Source organism: Syngnathus scovelli, chromosome 10, assembly GCF_024217435.2.
Source record: "Syngnathus scovelli strain Florida chromosome 10, RoL_Ssco_1.2, whole genome shotgun sequence".
Lineage (NCBI taxonomy): Eukaryota > Metazoa > Chordata > Actinopteri > Syngnathiformes > Syngnathidae > Syngnathus > Syngnathus scovelli.
This window is the reverse complement of record NC_090856.1, coordinates 6,468,944-6,489,238: the sequence shown is the minus strand read 5'-3', so window position 1 is coordinate 6,489,238 and position 20,295 is coordinate 6,468,944. Positions and strand designations below refer to the sequence as shown.

Genomic DNA, 20,295 nt, shown 5'->3' with positions numbered 1-20,295 from the left:
CAGGTGTACTGTAAAATGTAAACACGATTCAACAATCATGTAATACATGATCAAATTTAAATATAATAATAATACATATCAATATAAATTATAATATATAAAATATATTTGATTGTTGTGTAAGCTGTTTTGTCATGTTCATTTAATCTGTATTTAGTATTGATATGCACCATACCATTATAACATCTTCCCATTTAGTGTGAAAGAGAGGTGTCTGCCAAGGGTAAATAGTTTTTATTTACATTAATTTTTATTAACATTTAAAAAATACTGTAACTAGCCTTGTGTATAAATAAATAAGCCTTATGTATAAATCTGGTCCAGAGGGTTCGCTGCTTCTACTTACCTCAGCTAAACGTGAAAGTTGATGGTAGTTGACTAAATATGCAAACTTGATTGCTGGTCTGTGTGTCTGGTGACAGTCTCCACCTAATAATCAGTTTTTTTTTTTATATATAGTGCAATGACAACTAACCCAATCAAAACATACAACAGCACTGGCAGATGTTACAAGCATCATGTTCTGTATTTTCATGTTAATACTAATAACCGTTACACTTGATGCCATTCAGTCTCAACCATACACTCTCTGTTAACAAACATCATTCAACAGCAGTCAGAGAGGAACATTAGTATTAAAACAAAGTTGGCCAATGCAACATTGCGGCAGAACATTTCTCATTCTCAAGTGGACCAACGTATATTGTAGAAAAGTGAAGTCAAAGATACCATGGCGTGGTTCTTTCCCCTTGGCGTGGTTTGTGTTTTTTTTTCCTTTTCCATTTTAAAGACAAAAGTGGCATGTGCTGCTCACGTCTCCTGTTGCTACATGAGGGCAACAACTTCCTATCTGATGTTTGTTGTCCAGCAGTTCGAGTAGACGATGTGACAAACACCTGAACAATCGGTCACAACGTGAACACAATTCCAGAATTTGTACAAAGCAAAATGCACAACTTTAAACAAAACAGGTGAGGAACCTTTTTCCCTTTCGGGCCCATTCAAAGAACATGGAGAGGCAACCATTCACAATCAGCCGGTACATTATCTGTGACTCCTTATTGGGGCTTTCTTTCCTTTTTTTTTTTTTTTTTAATAATGTCTTATATGGGACCTGCTGTGTTGTTGTTGTTGTTTTTTTAAAATGTGCTATAAAGATGGCAAAAATGTTTAAGTATTAGGAGCATTTGTTTGTTAAATGTTTTCTGGCTTTTAATTATGTTTTTAGAATTGCACACTCAAGTTCTCTTGTGGAAAATTATTCCCCACACCTGCATTAACAAAACAATAAAAACAGAAGTTTTGTATTATTAAGGCACAAACTAGTATATTTCAGTGAACATGTTGGCTTCACTTTTTCATTCGGAGAACTACGAAATGACAAAGTGCAACAGGGAGCTTAAATTAGCACAAATGATTAAGGGAGGGGTGGGGGCAAAGACATTTGCTCGTCCACCATTAGGAAGCTACACAACTTCTGTCCTGGCTGAACTATAAGTACACAAAAAAAAAAGTTACAAAAAGGTGCATGGCAACATGTCCAGTTGTGTTTACTGTAAATTAGTCTCCACAGGTTTGTAATCTGTGTAACTCCCAAATCAACAAAGTTCTCCTCCTGCCTCAGACATGTCCATGTAAAGTATGTGTGGGTCAGAAGAGTGACTATGGTCCTCCAAGACTGGCGTCTTGTTGCTCCGGTGGCGAGGACACTACCGCCGTGGAGAGGGATGAGGAAGAGGAGGAAGCGGAAGGCGGGCAGGAGGAAAAATGGGTCAACAGGTCACACTCGGGCCTGTCGAAGTAGAGCGACTGAGTGCTGTCTTTTCTGCGGCCTGGTTGCTCCCTTCTTCTCACCAAATGATGAAAAGAACGCTTTTCGTGTGGGCAGGAAGCCCGTCTTGGACCCGAGCTCGCGGGCTGGGCGAGGACACCAGGAGGCAGTTTCACCGTGTCCGGGATGACTGGATTGCGACGTTGAAGCTGGTGCCTGCAGGTAGCGTTGGAGGATTCGGACATTGAGGAGGAGCTGGACACAGAAGAGGAGGAGCCAGAAGGGTTGATTTCTCGTAGACAAACACGTCCACCAGGGAATGATGATCTCTGTGCCAGGGGGGATGGCTTGGCTGGGTGCACTGGCCTGCAGCTCCTCTGCTGAGGGCCAACTCCTACCGGAAAAGAGGGAAGACTGAGAATAAAGAAGGATTCTTTAAAAATACTTGCTACAACATGAGATATAATGACATCAAGGGTGCTCAGGATCATGCAATCAATCATGGTTCATGCAAAGGCTCATTATGGAAAATATTTGACATGCAAAGCAGTTTATTATTGGACAAAATCTATTATCAGACGCTTTATTAGGTACATCAACATTAAAATAAATACAATATAAATAAAAATACCACACACTTATAATACAATACATATTTTCTCAAAATAATTGAGCAAGTGATGCAGCCAAAGTAGTACTATGGCCAAGCGGAACAGGAAAAATATGATCACACAAAGTCATACAGGACAAACAGGGGGAATCTGTAGTATATATTTTTTTCACATTGAAAGTGGGAATATTAGTAAAATGATCTGTGGGGGAAAAAAAAGTCATCCCTCTCCGGCCCTATCTCGTAACTTGATTTTTTTAGAAAGCACCACACCGAAGAAGAATAACCCATCAGAGAGAGGCAGAAAGCCACCACACACAAGCAAAACTTTCCTCATCATGTTGGAGGAGATGCAAAGATAGCGGAACAAACAAGAAGCTTCAAAATATGGGTACTATTAATACAGACACATTTCTCCATTGCATTATTTTCCTGGGAGAAATCTTTGCATGTTTGTTTTGTGCCAGACATGCATACACACAAACAAATGCTGGTGGGCGAACCTGCTTTGCTATAGAGCAGACGGCACCGCTCCCATCACCATCACTGGTCCAGACCTGCACCAAAAAAGACAGGAAGGGCCCACCCCAGCGGCCCAGAGGTCTGGTCAGAAACCCAGAGGCAAGAGAGAGGGAGCGAGAGAGAGAGAGAGCAAGAGAGACTTGACAGGACAGAAGAACTCGACGCTGACAAAGAACTAACCTTCGAGCTCAGAGTTTTGTGCAGAAGAACGCTGCTGCTCTTCCAAGAGGCTTTCAGAACTCAATGAGGCTTCTGAGTCCAAGTTCTCCTGATCTGAACCGGGCTGCTCCATCTCTGGTAACCGACAGGCCAGATCCTCTCTGGAAAAGAATTCACACGTTAAAGAATCTAAGGACACACAAAGACTGAAAAAAGCCATGGGCCGATATCACTAAGAGGGAGCTTCTGGTGTTTTCTGTCACCATCCAGCTGTCGCAGAATCATATTTGAAGTGGTCACACGTAGCAGGACAATAGGGCTCTTAAAATGTTCTTCCTCCATTTGACTGTATATATAAAGTCTCAAAAGTGATCTTAACAGTGATAAAAAAATCGAGCAAAAATAAAGCTTACTTCTCCTGTTTGATGGACTTGATACGTTCCACCAAGTTCTTCTCAGCCTCCGAGTCCGAGTCTAAAGGCTCGTTCTCTGGGACAGCTTGGAGGTCTGTACTCGCCTTTTCGTGCACCTGTCAGAGCAACACGGCACAATTATTCAACAAATATTCAAACCAACTCAGCACACAGTATGGCCTGCTAAGTATAATTCAGCCAAATGAGCATTTGTAGAGTCCTGGTGGAAAAAAAGATCAATATTAAATGAACTTTTTTTTTCTTGAACATGCATAAAGTCAACCAACCACATGGTACCATGACCCAAATGTGAAACAGAGATACTGAAATAATGTTAGTAAAGAAACACGCCGGTTCCTACATTCCTACATAATAAACTTACAACCAATCAAAACCACCAGAACACATGCACCTTTTAAGAAAGATGAGAGAAGATGAACAATATGCAAGCAACCCCTTCCAGAGCTTTAAGGAGTGCTATAACATGCATGACAGTCCATCCATCAACTTCGGCAAGGCACAGCAACGTCACAACGACTACAATCCTTTCCCTCATAGAGCAGCAACGGCACCTTAGGACAACCAACTACCAGAAACATGCAAACTACAACCAGTTAGTATGGAAGAGGAGGATTCTGGAGTGGGGTGAGTTGAAAGCAGATGACTAAGAAAAAAGCGGGCGGAACGTCACCCGCATCTATCATGCTGTGCTTTAGCATGGCAAACAAAGTAGCGTACCACACGGCTACGTCTGCTAGATCTACTTGACCGGGAGAACTGGATGATACGTACCACCACTCCTTTGTAAGGAGCTGAGAACCTGAGGGGTAAATGCCAGCACTAAGGAGAGACAGGGAACATGACCTTTATTAAGCATACACCCGTGGAACAGCGGTACCCGGTGTTCTTTGAGAGTCAAAAGGGTGACTAATTAGTTGGGGAGATGTTAACACTCTTTTTCAGAATACACGGAAGGTAAAAGGGCATTGAGATTAAGTTTCATCGCCTCACCGTGTTCTTTCTCTTGAGTTTGAGCTGGTTGACAGCCAGAGCCTCGGCGTACTCCAGCTGCTCGATCTCCTCCATCTTTTCATTGTAGCGTCTAATCTGCTCACTGATCAGCATCTCCACACACCTTTGAGGAAACAGCAAAGAGCATGTGGGTGAGCTCAAACCATATTAAAAAGAAATCTTCCGTGTATCGTGGTCTTACGTGGTGGTCTTGGCGACGTCTTTCATGCTAAGAAGTGGGTCAGCGCCATCTGGGCAGCGGAGGATGCACGGTGCAAAAACGATAGCCAGGGAGTTTGGAGACATGCGGTTGTGAGCCTCCTCTTTGCAAACCCTGCAAAGACATGTGGAAAAAGATCAATATGTAGATGACCTCAAAAACAGTTTCAAACAAATGATGGGAGTGAATTTAGACCTGACGAGGTGGAAGACAAGCCTCTCCAGTGTGTTGAAGTTTGCTGTTGGAAGCTCCTCCAGCACTTTGTAGATGGCGTAGAGCTGCTCCTGCTTATCTGGCAGCTCTGAATTAAAAATAAGGCAATGAAACGGTATCCTGTAATAAACGTGTACCAGCGATATACATTTGGCCACAAATGGACAACTCATTACATCCTACTTTTTCATAAATTTTATTGTGGGCATCAGAGAACTGAAATGGTAGTAAAATGGTCATCCCCCTTCTCACCTACTGCATGCAGGAACTCATTATAATGTATGAAGGTCATCAGTGGGTCGGGCAGTTCCCTCAGCCACTGTTTCACCAGGCCTGTAACTGTGTGAATGGGGTAGTCTTCAAGGCACACGAGGTGGGGATCTTAAAAAAGAAAAGACGAATTCAAGCTAACACCACTTTTCTTATCGCATATTTTTATTAGCACCACAGTTGCACAGCGTGAAAGTCACTTTACCGTTCTCCAGCCGCTGGTGCAGCTCTTTCATGCGGTTAGCTGACCCAGATTTGCGGTAGATGCCTTCCGTATAGAGGCCCTGCATCTCCACGTGCTCCAGCATCATCTCCAGAACCATGGGAACTGGGTTCTTCTCACTCACCAGGAGACCCACACGCACCCCAAAGTGCTGACCGCCAGACTCCTCGTCACTCTGTTGGAGTCACCCCGACATTTGATTAAAGCCCAGCCCCCACTTCACCCCAAGCTCCTCCCTATTTTGAAACAAACCTTTTTGGCGCAGAACGTGGAGCAGTCGGTGACTATTTTACACAGGCACTTTTTGTGGCACACCATCTTACAATCTATAAAAAAGAATTCATTTTAGTTTTGTTACTCTGCAAGATTTCCTACAATTAATTATAAATGAATACTCACAGCTACACATGTAGGCTTTCTCCATCCCCCAGATATAAGAAGTACACTGGTCACATGACTGCATGATGTTGACCTGATAGTTGACGAACACGTGATCCAAGGGACTCTCCATCTTTCGAGACAAATAGAACCTCAATAACAAATCATGTCACATAACAAAACGGATGCACAACTTTGTAGACTTACGCTTTTATCTTTCTTCCGTCGCTTCTTCCGAGCTTTCGCGGGCTGAAATAAAATCCCAATGAGTCAATAAGACAATACGGGTGAGGGCAAAGTTTGCGTTTTATCACCTTGGTGGGCTCGGCTTCCTCTTTCTTCATCTCCCCTCTGATGAAGCCATCCAGCACTGACTGAAAGAGGTTGACGACGAGCTGGACTTCCCCTTTTTGCTTGTCACCGGCCAAGTGGATGACTTTGTTCTGGTAGCCTGTCATCAGACCTTTGTAGCCGATTGTTGGTTTCTAGTTGGGATGAACAGGAGAGCCGTTGAGGAAGACAAAAGGTGGTGAGGGGAAAAATAATAACGACTTACGGGGAGAGAATACATGGCTTTAATAGTCTCTCTGAACTGCATTGTAGCTGTTACAAAGATGGCCTCTGTGGCCGACAACGATTTCCCCCTGGAGCGGAAATCGTTGACCTAAAAAGGAGGCACAAACAAAACAGAACATATTTTAGTAATAATACGCAGTAAATTCCAAATGAAGCAAGCGTCATTTATTTTTATTTTTTTTGTACCTGGTTCCCTAGAAACTCATCAAGGTGCCGCAGCTCATTGGCGTTGGTGATCTCTCGATCCAGCGAGGCGTTCCACTGCTCAGAAACGCGCGTGGCACGGCTAATCTTGATGGTGGGGTTACGGCCCAAACTTTTATTGGCACGATCTCCTTGGGACTGGGAGACAGGTCTCGGCGAGTATCCATACGTTGGGGCTAAACGATGGAAAGAATGTTGATATATTTGTCGTTATAGAAAGCGATCAATTGTGTGTTGAAAAGATCCCGTCTAAATTCTCAAGCTCAATCCGGGACTCTTGGAGAAAACCTCATCTGTTTTCACTAGGCCTGCTGCTAAAATGGTCAATGTTTTCTCAGAAAGCAAGCAGGAGGATTAGTTAAGACCCCACGAAGAATAATGATAATACATCTGTGTTTTCTTTCTCACTTCATGAAGTGTGAGTGAAGTGAATGGCAGCGGTCCGGCAGAAAGACGACTCAAAAATCAGTGGAAATATATTTGAAGCCCCAGAAATTTTTGAACACGTCTGCATGACGTTATTATTATTTTTTTTTATCAACACAAGGCTGCTTTATGAGAATAACCACAGAACCGCAAATTGAATTTATTGTGGCGGAGAAAATGTCCTTGCTGCCGAGTCCAATATGCCACTTGTTAGTAAATTTAAAGACCTTGTGAAGTGACTTTCGAGATAATTGCTGAAAATGTGGAAAATCTGCAAACTATGTAGTTGCACAAGATACAGTTAAGCTATTTTACTGATTATTAGGAGCTTGGCTTTAACGGCGCTGTCAATGTGCTGTAATATCTATCATCTTCATTTGCCACATTTGTAGCAAACGACCTTGTAAAGTCTCACGTCTGATAAAAAAAAAATGACAAAGAAGATGAAAATGATGGAGACTTGCAAATAAATCATTTACCTTCTCCTCCTATTGACTTTTCGTTGAGAACCTGCGCAAATGTCAAGTCTCCATTGTCGGGGGTATGAGGCTCCTTGTGTGGTCGCTTTTTCAAGATCTTGCTGAAGAAACCACCGGGCCTAAAGGATTGACATCAGATTCTTTGTTAGAAATGCCTTTGTGTGCTTAGCGAGGATTTCCAGTTACCTGTCTGGCGTGGACGGGGTGGAGAGAGTTGAGTCCTCCTGGGTTCTCCTCCTGATGGAGCTTCCTTTCGAGCTCTCTGGAGACAAAATAATCTGTGGAACAGGACAAAGAAGATTTCAAAAGCTATAGAGAGGAACATACTTGTAGAATTATTTGAAAATACCTCTCTGGTTAAAAGAGCACCGGCGCCCTCGGAAGACGGAGACAAACTATCAAATGAGGAGGAGGCTGTCTGACTTCTGCAAATGAAGAAAAAAAAAAGCTTAATATGTTATGGAGACATTTTATATAACACGTCGCAACGTCAGCAAACGTACAGCGGCTGCTTGGACCTTCTCTCTTCTTTATTGTGAGTCGGAGGCGAATGTTCCCCATCAACGCTCTTTCCCTTCAACTTCTCCGACTTGGCTTTGATTGGTCCGTGGCTGCGCTGCAGGCTCAAAGCTGCGCCGTCCGCCACGGTTTTCTCATGCGGAGAGTCAGCTGGTTGAAGTGCCAAAGTAGTTGGACGAACGACGTCGGACTTTGAAGACATTTTGGTGTCCTTCTTCCCCGCTTTTTCTTCCTTCATCTTCCACGGCACGAAGGTATACTGATCGAGCTCCTTGCTGTCGCCCCGTTCTCTCTGCCTTGACGCGTCGGGCGTTTTGCTCTTTGGAGGTGATGTTTGTTCCACACTAGTCGCTGAGGTTGAAGCGGCTCGTAAAGTCTCTCTCTGGTTGTGCTCCAACCCCCTCCTTCTCCTCTGCTCTCTCTTCTCTTGATTTTTCAATACCTGTTTTTTGGCTACGGGATGGACAAGTTTCTGTTCCGCATTGGAGGTGGTATTGCTGGAGGTCTGTTCCGAATCAGAAGAAATGGAGACCCCAGTGGATGACAAAGTTTGTTTTGTATCCTCCTCCTTTTCATCTGGCTGGGGACCAGCCTCAGCCAAAGTACCGTTGGTCTCCAAACCAGACCTGAGAGGTAGGTGGTCACAATTGCTTGGTTGTGTCTCGGGTAGCCAGTCGTCGTCGTCCTCACCCTGTTCCTCTTCTGTGTGGGAGCTTGATGCCACCTCCTCCCCATCGTCCTCTCCTCTGTCCTCATCCAGCATCTCCTCTGTGACCAGTTCTATATCTGGATCCTCTCTGGTTTGAGGCTCCTTTGCTGGTTTCTCCCCTCCCTGTTCTATTTCTTTGACCTGGGTTGCTTCCAACGCCGCCTTAGCTTCCAGTGCTTTTACGATTGCCTCCTCCTCCTCTTTTTTCCTCCTCGTTTCCTCCTCTTCAGCCTTTCTTCTTTCCTCCTCTTTCTCCATTCTTAACCTCATTTCCTCTTCTTCCTGTCGCCTCCGTTCCTCCTCTTCCTCCCGGCGCCTCCTTTCCTCTTCTGCCTTTTTTAATTCTTCTTCTTTTCTGCGGCGATCCTCACGCATAGAGTGGCATCTGGAATAATGACGTTACAATGTTTGATTCATGTTTCCTCCAGAAAGTGAAATGAGTATCCCTTACCTCCTTCGTGCCGAGTGCCCCCTGACAAGGGCTTGTATCTTGGTGGCACCTTGTCTTTGGCGATGATATGTTGATCTTTGTCGGTGCCCCCTCCAGACGGCCTGGATTAGAGTGGCAGCCCGCCGCCTTTGTTCCTCTTTGCAGTACCGACGCCATGAACGCTAACAGGAAGAACAAATCAGGGTTACAATTAGATTTTTTATTATGGTTATTTTTATTTTTTTTTATTTACCTGGATAACGACGGCCGACTGTTTCATGTCCAGAAACTCCTTCCTCTGCAGGCGAGCTCTGAACCAGCGCTGCAAGAAGATGATCTTGCGCATCACATCCTTGTGCAGAGTGTCCTGCAGCTGTTGACGCTCGAGTTCTTTCAAAAACACCTGAACAGATAGCAAAAAAATAATAATTTGCACGCATAGTATATTTTAAACAAACAAGCAGGCAAAGATGAACTCAACACGTACCTTTGTTTTGCCTATCTGGTACGTGGTGTGATCCAAGCCCATCTTCTTGTCAAGCAAAGCAGAAATGTCTTCCTTACAAGCAGTGGAGTTCTTTGGAAGCAAAACCCTGAACTGCTCTAAGAATTCCTACGGATGACAAGACAGACATTTATGAAGATACTATTTTACAAACATTGTCAAGACACGCCTGACAAAAAGGAAACTTGACGTTACCTGGAATGTGTATTTAGCTCCATAGCCAGACCTCCTGATTCGAACGGTTTCCAGCATTCCGGTGTAACGTAGCTGCTGGAGCACCAAGGCCTCATCGAGATACATCTCCTTCTGCTCATATGCAAGCAGAGGAGGGAAGGGACAATAAAGGATATATAGGCATTAAGGGTGTGGATTGATTGAGAAATATAAAGATTTCAGTGAAAGACTCAGCCATAATAGAAATGGCGGATTTTAACAATAGGATTTGAATGTTACCACAATTAATTTGTTGTACCTTTTCGGCATTGGAGCGGATACAGCGGATGAAGAAAGGCTCTGCTCTGTTCAGAGTCTCCAAGAGTTTGGTCAGAGATGTCTATTAGAGAAAAAAAAATATATATATATATTTTAATTTGGATGCCTTAGATTGACTTTGCGCGCACAATATTACCTGGAACTGAGCACTGATGCTGGGGGGCTTCTTCTTTTTGTGCAGATGGAGAAGCGACTTGGTGGTGCGGTCATGTAAGGTTAAGCTTACAATGAACTTCAGGGAGCGAGAATCCAACAGGTTCTGCGCAGTGAGAGAAAACGTTTTCTCAAAAATCGTGATCAAAGCTAAAAGACTCAAGTCAGTTTTTTCTTTTCTACCTTGGGGATGATCTGTTTCTGTTTAGTTCCTTTGTTTTTCCTGCGGAAAAAGTCAACAGAAGATTTAAGGATGAGAGCAAGAGGTGCGGAGTGGGAGTGACTGGAGTCAGGTTAGTAGAAACTCCATGCGCTCTCAAGTCAGTGATGAAATGCAGGCTTGCACCTGACGGGATTAATAAGAGCTGGAATGGATGAATGCAAGAATGATAGCAAGGGAGAAGATGTCGTTAGTTCCCAGCGACAGATGGGATGTCAAATTTACCCTCGGCATACACAGACAGACATGCTGGCTTGCTACCGGTGCTACATATGCACAACGTTTTCATCTTCAGTGTCAGGTTTCTAGAACTGACTTGACATGCTGAAGGGCCTCTGCTTCTCACATGCCTTTTGATGATTATCCATGCCGTTTATGCAACCTTCACACTATCTGAGATCAAACAGGATGCTTGTTGACGTTTTGATGTTTGTATTATGCAGTCTATTTTCCTGAGCTGACTGCACTGAGTTTGGCGAGCTGCGACACCACCCAGTCTGTCTGCAGACTCACTGGAGGACGTGTCGAGGGAAGCGGAGACGACCCCAGGACTGCAGAAGCTTGCGGGGGTCCTCAGAATCCAGCTGCAAGTTCTTAATGGAGCTGATCATCTGCGCATGCATGTCTCTGATCACACGACACACACAAAGATACACAGTGTGGACGAGGGGAAATGGGAAAGCCAGGTAAAAGAAAAAAAAATGGATGACAACCCAAAAAAACCAACCCAGATTGGACACCTCAGAGGAAAACACACCAACAGTTACCCAAGATAGGAACACGCAGGGCAGGATAGTTGGGGGTCTGACAAACTCTGCTCATCCGTGAAGAATAACTCACAGACAGCATACTCCCACTGTCCATGTTTATTTACAAGGAGAGCACAAAGCATACTGAACCACCCAACCATGTTGCCATATCCCCTTTTACGAACACACACACACACAAAGAACCAAGAGGGAATGGAGCTCGGTGGGGTATAATTCACACCCATGTTGCTGTAAATGTGCTGGTAGTCAACATGCATATGGCCGCCTAACCGGTTCCATGCTGGAGGGACTGTAAGTTATTTGTGCTGATTCAATCCAAATGATTGGGCTCACTGCTGAATTGTGAGGTTAATTAACACTGAGACTTATCGCACAGCTGGTTCATGCAGGATTTTTCTATACTTACCCATGCGTGAGCATAAAAGCAGGAGACAGGCAGGAATGGAATGGGCAACCTAAAAATCTGACTAGATGGTGAACCTAACCTCTTCGATGTTGCAATGACAGATCAGAACAGGCCTGACTGATTTAATCAGTTACAATGAACTGTGAAGATCTGAAACCCAGATGTAAAATATAAAATAACAAAAAATATAAATTTAATAAAATAATAATAATATGAAATATAAAATAATAAAATATTCCATAAAATATTCCACATTTTGTTTCTTATATTATATTAATATTATTAATATTATGTGTAAGAAGGAATACACTGGCAATAACAATGATGTTGGAGGAAAATTTGCTATACTACCTTTCATATTCTTTCATTATGGCTTCTAATGCATTTTAGTAATTTATTTGGCTTTTGAAATGAAAGCAAATTCAGAGAAGGAAACAAACCAGTCTATCTATTGCCCAACATGCGCGTTTGCTTTCCTTCCTGCCCGTCTGCCTGCTTGGCATCACGCGTTCAACCACTTCTCCTGTCCACTCTTCCTTCACTTACTTTTTATTCTCATAGCTAGCAAAGATGTCTTCGAAGGCCTCTAGAGGGCGCTCCTCTGAGTGATCAAAGTAGAAATCGAGCATAGAAGCTCTTCTGCGGAAGGGAGAGGAGAAAGCCACACACACACTGGTCACCAAAAGGTGTCGAGAGGGAAAGGAGAGGGCGGGTTTGTGAAATGGTTCCTCTTCAGTTCTTCCCATAGCAGAGAGTAAATAAAAAGGCAACATACAGCATCAAACAGAAACAATGCTTTCATGAAGGCTGAATTTTGTTGTATGCTCAGGGATACTTTTGACTCTGAAGGGGGGGGGGGGAAAAGGCAAAGACCCTAACGCCACATCCGCAGTTAGTTACTCAGCTGTCCCCCATAGGGAAAAGATTGGACAGTTAGAAAACCAGTTTGACCACAACCAAAAAGGTGATATGATCATACTCCGTTTGTAATTTGAATAATGGTACATCTGTCCTTACTTGTACATTCGCTCTATTGGAGCGTTGGCCCGCTGAATCTCTCCCAAAGGAGTTCTGGAGGTTGGACGCACAACGCCTGCAACAAAGAAGGGGGAGGGGACGGAAAAAAAAAAAAAATACAGGTGGATGAAAGCCTTGTGACTGCAGCAATTTTGCTTCTTCTAAACTTCATTTAATCCGTTAATCCAGTTTAAAAGGTTTGTACGTCAGTGGGCTAACAATGGCACCAGAGTAGTGCAGAGGATTGCGCATTTGGAGGAAAATGTCAGAAATCTGCTCGGGTCTCACGTTTGTGGCTTTAATATATTCTCTATGTGCTGACCCCAACGGCTTAGTGGAGAATTCTAAAGCTTTGTGCATGAGTTGTTTAAAGGTCTACAACACGGCTAACGTGCAACGCTTTTCTTCCTCTGTAGGAATGACAATGTTTTGATTGCAATTCAGATCCACTGATTATTTCAGACCAAAGCTACCTGATAGTTACACCACACCTACCTGCAGTTTTGGCGGCCCACGAGCGCCCGGCTTCATTGAAGGCAGCCATGCCTCTGATGGTGGCGCGCAAGATGCCCCAACGAAACATGGCCACGGGGTCCATGCCGATGAGCTGCCGCACGTACGCTCGGTCGCTGCTCCGCAATAACGCCACAATGTCCGGACGCATGTGATCTGTGTTTTTTTCACGGAAATCCTGCGAGTCAAAGATAAAAATATCCTCAATATCAAGAAATTGGTGAGTTACTGGGTGATTTTTCCGCCTTACCTTGATCTGATATTTGACTTTCCCAGCAAAGTGTTGAATGACGAAAGCAGGCTCCATGACAGGTGTGGACAGAAAGTATTTATTCCCCTGATGCTGCTGCTTGAATTTGGCTAATAGTGTCTCATCTGTGGCATGGGGGAAGCTGGAGTGCAGAAAATAAGTGAGGAAGTGAAACAAGTAGATGACACCAAACAAAAGCAATGTTGTCTTCCTTACTTGCTCTCCTCATCCAGCAGGTAAAGCAGGCCGGTGGGCTTCTTGCTGATTAAATGGATGCAGCCCACATTGTCTTTGTAGTCAATGTTATGCCAAGTGATCCCCTCTGCTTGGTATTCCTCCTGCAGAATAAAACAATTCCAGATAACAGTTCTTAAAGAACCAATTCATTCATTCATTCACTTAAAATTGTGTGTTTCAGTCAATGTGATAATAAAACAAAAATCCGCCACTCACCTGCTCCAGATTGAATATATGGTTATTGAAATAATACTGCAGCTGCTCATTTGCATAATTGATGCAAAACTGTTCAAAGCTGTTGGTCTCAAAGTCTTCAAAGCCAAATATGTCCAGAACACCGATGGACAAGCGCTACGGAAAAGATACAAGGTCAAGACTGCACCGCTCATTTGGAGTGTGTTTTGTATCTCACCGGGACCGACACCTCCATGTCTTTTTTGTTAAGCAGGGCGTGATTAATGCGTAGGACAATCCAGTCAAATAAGGCGCTGTATAGCGATTTGGCCATGGAGTCTCTGGCTGTGATCGCCTGAGGTGACAAGAACGCAAAGAAAGAACAATGAGAGGTTGTCTGTGGTTCCTTCGGAAGTCAATCTCAAACAAATAAGATGCCCCATCAGATACCTCCGAGTGGCTATAGGAGAGAATCAGCTTGTCATTGACTGTCACCGTTTTCCGCTTTGTCAGCGCTTCAACCAGCAGCTCCTCTTTGACCTGAGGGAGACCACCATGTTGAGTGCTTGCACACAGCTGACCAAACATAATCCCCAAACACACACTAGGGTTACCTTCAGAAGGTCAGAGAGAGTGGCCAAGACCTCCGGCGGCCCCACCTCCAAGCCCTCGTCTCGCCCATTTGACTTTCTCTGGTAGGTCACGTTGCCGAGGTACAAGATGGCCGAAAGCACGGAAAAAATCCTGCGATACAGACACTTGATATCAAATACACAATGTGATACATGACCCTTGATACTTGACTCGATGTAGCTTTTGTGAAATTGAAAAGGAAAAGGTTTTGAGGAGTCGTAAGAATAAATCCAGAACAAAACCGACTATTAAACTGCACCATAACGCTGAGCAGACACTTACTGTTTCTTGGTAGCTGGAAGGAACCCAACCATCTCCATGGCCTGCTGTAGCCTTTCAAAGTCATGATGCAGGTCCTCCTCATCTTCAATCTTAAAGTTTTCCTACGGAGAACAGACAGAAGGGGAGTGTGAAAACACAAAGGTGTTGCTAGAAACCGGTTTTAATGTAATTATATGGTTGGGATGAAATTCCTTTTCTTCCTACCTGCTTGAGGTAGAAGTAGTCTTCAGGTGGCAACAACTTGAACTCTTTCCTTTCCTCCTCGGAAGCTCCCAACAACAGGTAGTAAAACACGTGGTAGTTTCTAGAACACAACACATCGTCGATGAAGGTCCGACATCATGAAGCTTGTTTACAAAAAGGCCGCAAAGGTCAGACTGAGGGAGGGAAAGCAGTCAAGACCCTGTGTGTCCTCACCTCTCGTTCTTCTCTCTGGAGACTAGACGCGACTTCTCCAGAAGATACTTCTCCACAACGGCACTGCATGAAAGACAGAAGATTGGTGAGAAAGACAATTTACATGAATCATTTTACACTAAAGGTCACTGTGTGTTTAAGTCATGTAAGAATGGACTCGTAAAAAAAAAAAAAAGGAGGAGACGTCAGGGGGGATGGTTGAAGCAATTACCCTTCCGATTGGATTATAGATCATAATTACTTTGTGGCATAAATGGAAAATGCCTTGATGGGATTGAAGGCAATTTATCACGTCTTCAACAAAAAGTGAATGGGCAAGGTGTGTGGGCTGATGTCAGAATGTTGTCTAAAGCGTTTTCCCATTCTTGCATGATTGCATTGACATCTGTTGTCAGATGTTTTGAGCAGCCCACTGTAAATGAGGAAGTGACGTGTACACCCAAACTTTGGTGGTGCGCCTTAACCGGAGGCTGAGGTCTGAGAAAAAAGAAGTAGCTGATAGTGGCTGGAAGTTTAAGCCCCCACACAAGCACTTGTAAAAAATAAAAATAAAAAAAAGAGAATGCACATGACCGTTCAAAGGGGATGTAATTAATTACTCACCCTCTCACCACTCCGGTTTCCAGGTAGTTAACCTGGATGAATTTACCAAAACGGCTGGAGTTATTATTGTGGGCTGTCTTGGCGTTTCCAAAGGCCTGAGAAAAGAGAAAAAAAACCCACAAGAATTAGTTCAAGGAAGGTGACATTATTTTGAAATCCCCCAAAAGTCAAGTCCCTGAAACAACCATAGCAGAAGTTTGCATCACTGCGTCCGATTCAAAACCTCATTATACTCAATCGTATGGAATTTCAAACCATAAATGAAAATGCGAGTATTAAAAGAATGTCTGGCTCACATTAAATCACTGCCACCAAAGATACTCCATAGAGCAGGGGTTACATCTTGTTTTGAAACAGCAGCCCAGACCACTGACGTGGGTGGTATCATGTTCACGGCACTCTGTGTGTGTGTGTGTGTGTGTGTGTGTGTGTGTGTGTGTGTGCGTCGCGGGGGCCAAGCATCTGCAACTCATTGCCCCCACTCTCCATCTGCCTCCTTCAAAATCTTATCACTCATTTCCCCTGTTCAGTCTGTGCGAGTGTGTGGATGTGTGTGTACGTGTGTGTGCATTATAGGTCAGTTGTGATAAATGAAAATGGAAGTGCCACCAATGTCAGCCTGATGTGGCTCGAGCAAAATGAACCCAGCCATCGGGAATCACTGAGGGGGCCTCTGGTTTCAAGCACTGATATGGTAACCGAATAGCACTCTCTCTCGCTGTCTTTTTTATTTAATGATGCTCACATGGTTACAGATACACACACAAGTACAACAAAAGGCCACGGAGAGGGAAGTCGACTCTGTGCATGTTAAATAGGAACCACATTGTGTGCTCCCAAGCAGGGGCAGGCTTAATTTGTTACAGTGGTGTCTTCCTTTAGAGTCCATAGATTAAACTGGTGACCCATTTCTGTTGTTTCAGTCATTTTGCATTCACAAAAATCACAATTTCAACTACAGGTGAGATTTATCGCCAAATTGTGCGTTTTTTTCTTGACTCTGATTTCTTTCCATTGACCCAATTCTGGATTTTGTGTTAATATGCCCAGTTTGCTAGGCTTCTTGGCAGAGTAACCAAATATGTATGGAAACGAATGCCATAATCAAGCCTTGATCTTATCAAAGTCAAAGTCAGCTTTATTGTCAATTTCTCCACATGCCAAAGACACACAAAGAAACCGAAATTTCGTTCCCCCCTATCCCACGTGGACAAGACATGGCTCACAACAGACAAACAAGGAAACAAGTATAACAAAAGCGTGCTGAATAAATAATGAATAAATAACACAACAATAAATAAAAGAGAGGAGCAGAAAAAAAAAAAAGTGGATTAAAATCAGATATGATGACTCATATCGACCAGTGGCACCAGACAGACTGGAATTTCTCAAATGAAATGTGACAATGAGAGACTTTCTTGCAATATTCTGAATGTGGCTAATTAGTTGCGTTTGTGCACAAAAGAAGCAAATTCTTGTACTGTATAATAGTTGAATTCTACAGACTGTACTATCACTCCCATTTGAATATTCTTTTAAAGCCACATTTATTTCACTTGAGAATATCTTTTATCACAGAGCTATTCAGATTGACCTGATCTGGCAACCTTGGAGGCAAGTGCGCAAAACCCTGGGAAAGCTCAGCAAACTGGAGGCCTCAGTGCCGCCCAGTGAATACTAAACATGTCACAGCATCATCACAGCAGGCAAACATGCCCATGAGGGGGAGCTGTGATTGGCTCCTAGGCACAGCAGGTATGAGGAAGTAAATTGACACATTGTCAAAACCACGTTGAACTTTACGAGTGGGATTGACATTTTTAACAAAATTACAGTTTCAGACTTTAAGGGAAAAAAACAACAGAAACACCAAACACAGTGTTGGTATGCATACGCGAGGTTGTCTTGTGTTCTGTGAGCCGGATTTTTTTTGGGTGCCAGCTATCCAGTACATTTCCACTTGAGCGCAGCCAAAGTGACCAGAATGAAGGCTCACATCCCGACTGAGCCACACACGAAGTTCTTGGAATTCAAACTAGGGGAGCTCTTCCACAAACACTTTGTAATTTATTTCTCTTGCACAACAATCAGCCCAACTTTTATAAAGTCACTCAAATAAGTCAAGTTTAAGATGCAAAAGGAGGTTTGAGCAATTTAGACAATGGCTGAATATTAAGCCTTATTATTTGTAACCCTGGGGGAGTATTGCATCCTCTCAAGTGTGACCTTTAACGCTCAAGCTTGATTTAAGCAGCTCGGGGATTGCTGCCAAGGTTGTGACACTCACACCTCTCTGCAGACTGCATTGTCCAAGTGTCACCGATTCCCCCATTCACAAAGCATCGGCAGGCTCTAATGGCAAAAGCGGGCCAAATCATGTGGTCAGTCTCGTTTCCTTTCATTTGAACGGATAATCTCTTCAAATGCCAGTTTAACTTTACATGCAAGTATTGCAGTATGTAAATAAACGGTCACGCAAAGCTGAATAGCTACGAGTAGAAAGCTACTTTGGAAAAATCTGCTTTGTTGGGGGTCATAGTCATTTTTTGTTTTGTCTCCAAATATAAAAATGGCACTTCAGCAATTCCACACTGTTGGCTTATAAGCCACATATGCATCATGCGTAAAATGCTGAGTGGTGTGACCGCTGATAAGTGACTGGCCAGCTGAGCCTTAGCTACAGTGAACAAGGGCACTTATCAAGATGGCCTCGCTTGAACATAATAATGCAGAAATGTTTCCAACTGAATTATTTTTGGGTTTTTATCCATCACTGTTTTGGGGAGAAATTATATGCATGAAAAGTATTTGTGATATCGGTACTTGGTATCAGCATCAAGAATCGAGTATCGAATATCACCACCTGCAATCACAGGTACTTCTCTGTCCTGTGCCTTCAGATGGTTTGGGTTTTCCCCAAAAAAAAAAAACTGAATGAAGTTTTCAAGGCCTAGTTTTGGTCCTCTTGTGGTGTATCGTTTTACCAGAAGAGCCATTTCAAGCAACCCCACCCATGTCTTCTTGCGTGGGCACCACATCAATCTTCAGCTTATGCTGTGGTCAAAGTACCACAAATAGGTCCCGAAGATTATTGCAGCATGTTGCTCCATGTAAGCTGGGTTGCTACAAGAACTAACTTGTCCCGCACGTCACCTTGTTTCTTAATACAGCGATTGCATTGTTTTTCTCGTGTATGGCTCAAGTGACGTGTCAGCCTAAAACTAAATAAAGCCAGTTATTTCCATTCCTATTCTCAATCCCACCCAGCCAGCTCAAAGAAAGATAGGAATAAGTGAAACACATAAAGTAACTCGAAGATAAACAATGGATCTGCAGACAGAATGGCCGGCCAGCTTCTCCACTTCACTTCCTGAACCGTATAATACAATACTCTGGTCTATCCACACCCCCGTAAGGGTCCTGGCAAAAGCTAAGGAGAACTACTGCCGTAACTTCCCATGTTGTCGTCGCTTCCTGTTAAATAAGGTTCCGGATGATAGGAACTCCCCGTGAAGTTATGTCTGAGTCTTATGGCAAGGGCTGCATGAAGGAAGCATGACTAAATTTATGATGCAGATTCTTCAGTTAATCTTTATGGAACAGCTGACCTGTCTTATTTGTGTCCTCCAATGATGTGAAAAAGGGGCGGAGCTTTAATGTGCTTTAAAGGAGACCAGTCGGACCAGTTCGAAAAGATATACAGTGCTCATTGAGTGTGAGTCAAAAGAGCAGTTTAGAAGGTTCCGAGAAGACCATATTCATCAAATGAATGAAGAAAAGAAAGATTAAAATTTGCCGTTGACCAGTATTGGAGCTCGGCATGTAAAAGCAAACAGCACCAAAGTCGGACGGCTGCTTTGCAAAGTTCTTTCAGCTTCGAGGCCATTGAGTCCAGCGGCACATATAATGATCTCACCTCCTCAAAATGTGACCCGGGTCTGTAGAGCAAGCCAGCTCCCCCTTGTAGCTGCAGGGTAGACACGTAAAACGCTCTTTGCATTTTCAACAAATCTAATCGGATCAGTATCAAGTACAAAAACGTACTTGAGGAAGGTTGGAGGTTCTTTTGCAGCAATAAACCTGCTGAAAGAAACTCTCGGTCTCTTTAAATCTCAATTCCAAGTTGTCATCCTAGTTGAGTGGGGAGAAACTGCAGGGAACGTACTTAAAGGAGTTATTGCTTCCTCTGTAAAGAGTCTTCAGGTTCCCGTTAGCTGTGTTATTAGTTTGCTACAAAAGCTGCGAGATGGTGTCAAAGTCGACGTTCTTTTTTCCAAATAAATCTCTTCTTGGTAGAGCATGTGGAGAAACGTCAAAAGCACTCCACTTCTGGGTGAGAGGGAACTATTCATGTCATGTTGCTGCAGTTGTTCACGAGCCAGGATGATTGACAAAACTGGAACCCGATCTCACAAAGCTCCAGCCCGTCTCCTTGTCTCCCTTTGCAACCACAGATCTGGACAGGACTGAAACAAGACTGCATTCTGGGA

At 43.6% G+C, this 20,295-nt stretch overlaps 1 protein-coding gene and 1 long non-coding RNA gene across 8 annotated transcripts in view; one reads left to right on the top strand and one right to left on the bottom strand.

The window, feature by feature from the left end:
• Positions 1–507: 507 nt before the first annotated feature.
• The window catches only part of LOC125974178 (myosin IXB), a 32,466-nt gene continuing 12,678 nt past the window's right edge, over positions 508–20,295 (bottom strand). Inside the window, exons 5-45 of one of the 7 annotated variants that reach the window (XM_049729143.2) lie at positions 15,806–15,900; positions 15,203–15,265; positions 14,990–15,089; positions 14,786–14,886; positions 14,485–14,614; positions 14,321–14,410; positions 14,109–14,225; positions 13,913–14,047; positions 13,676–13,797; positions 13,460–13,601; positions 13,192–13,387; positions 12,697–12,772; positions 12,226–12,318; positions 11,017–11,130; positions 10,467–10,506; positions 10,267–10,389; positions 10,111–10,191; positions 9,834–9,944; positions 9,621–9,746; positions 9,387–9,536; positions 9,155–9,315; positions 7,979–9,088; positions 7,825–7,900; positions 7,662–7,753; positions 7,476–7,594; positions 6,553–6,746; positions 6,347–6,454; positions 6,105–6,275; positions 5,998–6,039; positions 5,812–5,923; positions 5,665–5,738; positions 5,395–5,587; positions 5,172–5,300; positions 4,902–5,007; positions 4,689–4,820; positions 4,487–4,610; positions 4,268–4,315; positions 3,476–3,591; positions 3,084–3,223; positions 2,885–2,938; positions 2,018–2,165 (exon numbers count right to left, since the gene is read on the bottom strand). In XM_049729143.2, coding sequence (XP_049585100.1) covers positions 2,925–2,938; positions 3,084–3,223; positions 3,476–3,591; positions 4,268–4,315; positions 4,487–4,610; positions 4,689–4,820; positions 4,902–5,007; positions 5,172–5,300; positions 5,395–5,587; positions 5,665–5,738; positions 5,812–5,923; positions 5,998–6,039; positions 6,105–6,275; positions 6,347–6,454; positions 6,553–6,746; positions 7,476–7,594; positions 7,662–7,753; positions 7,825–7,900; positions 7,979–9,088; positions 9,155–9,315; positions 9,387–9,536; positions 9,621–9,746; positions 9,834–9,944; positions 10,111–10,191; positions 10,267–10,389; positions 10,467–10,506; positions 11,017–11,130; positions 12,226–12,318; positions 12,697–12,772; positions 13,192–13,387; positions 13,460–13,601; positions 13,676–13,797; positions 13,913–14,047; positions 14,109–14,225; positions 14,321–14,410; positions 14,485–14,614; positions 14,786–14,886; positions 14,990–15,089; positions 15,203–15,265; positions 15,806–15,900 — 5,466 coding nt within the window. In that variant the 3' untranslated portion in view covers positions 2,018–2,165; positions 2,885–2,924. Of the gene's footprint in view, positions 2,166–2,884; positions 2,939–3,083; positions 3,224–3,475; positions 3,592–4,267; positions 4,316–4,486; positions 4,611–4,688; positions 4,821–4,901; positions 5,008–5,171; positions 5,301–5,394; positions 5,588–5,664; positions 5,739–5,811; positions 5,924–5,997; positions 6,040–6,104; positions 6,276–6,346; positions 6,455–6,552; positions 6,747–7,475; positions 7,595–7,661; positions 7,754–7,824; positions 7,901–7,978; positions 9,089–9,154; positions 9,316–9,386; positions 9,537–9,620; positions 9,747–9,833; positions 9,945–10,110; positions 10,192–10,266; positions 10,390–10,466; positions 10,507–11,016; positions 11,131–12,225; positions 12,319–12,696; positions 12,773–13,191; positions 13,388–13,459; positions 13,602–13,675; positions 13,798–13,912; positions 14,048–14,108; positions 14,226–14,320; positions 14,411–14,484; positions 14,615–14,785; positions 14,887–14,989; positions 15,090–15,202; positions 15,266–15,805; positions 15,901–20,295 lie in introns of all 7 variants that reach the window. The other 6 variants (XM_049729129.1, XM_049729130.2, XM_049729133.1 and 3 more) reach the window with 6 other exon arrangements.
• LOC137840696 (uncharacterized) lies at positions 16,303–17,143 on the top strand. Its single transcript, XR_011087609.1, has 2 exons — positions 16,303–16,499; positions 16,561–17,143. It is a non-coding gene; the product is annotated as an uncharacterized lncRNA (long non-coding RNA).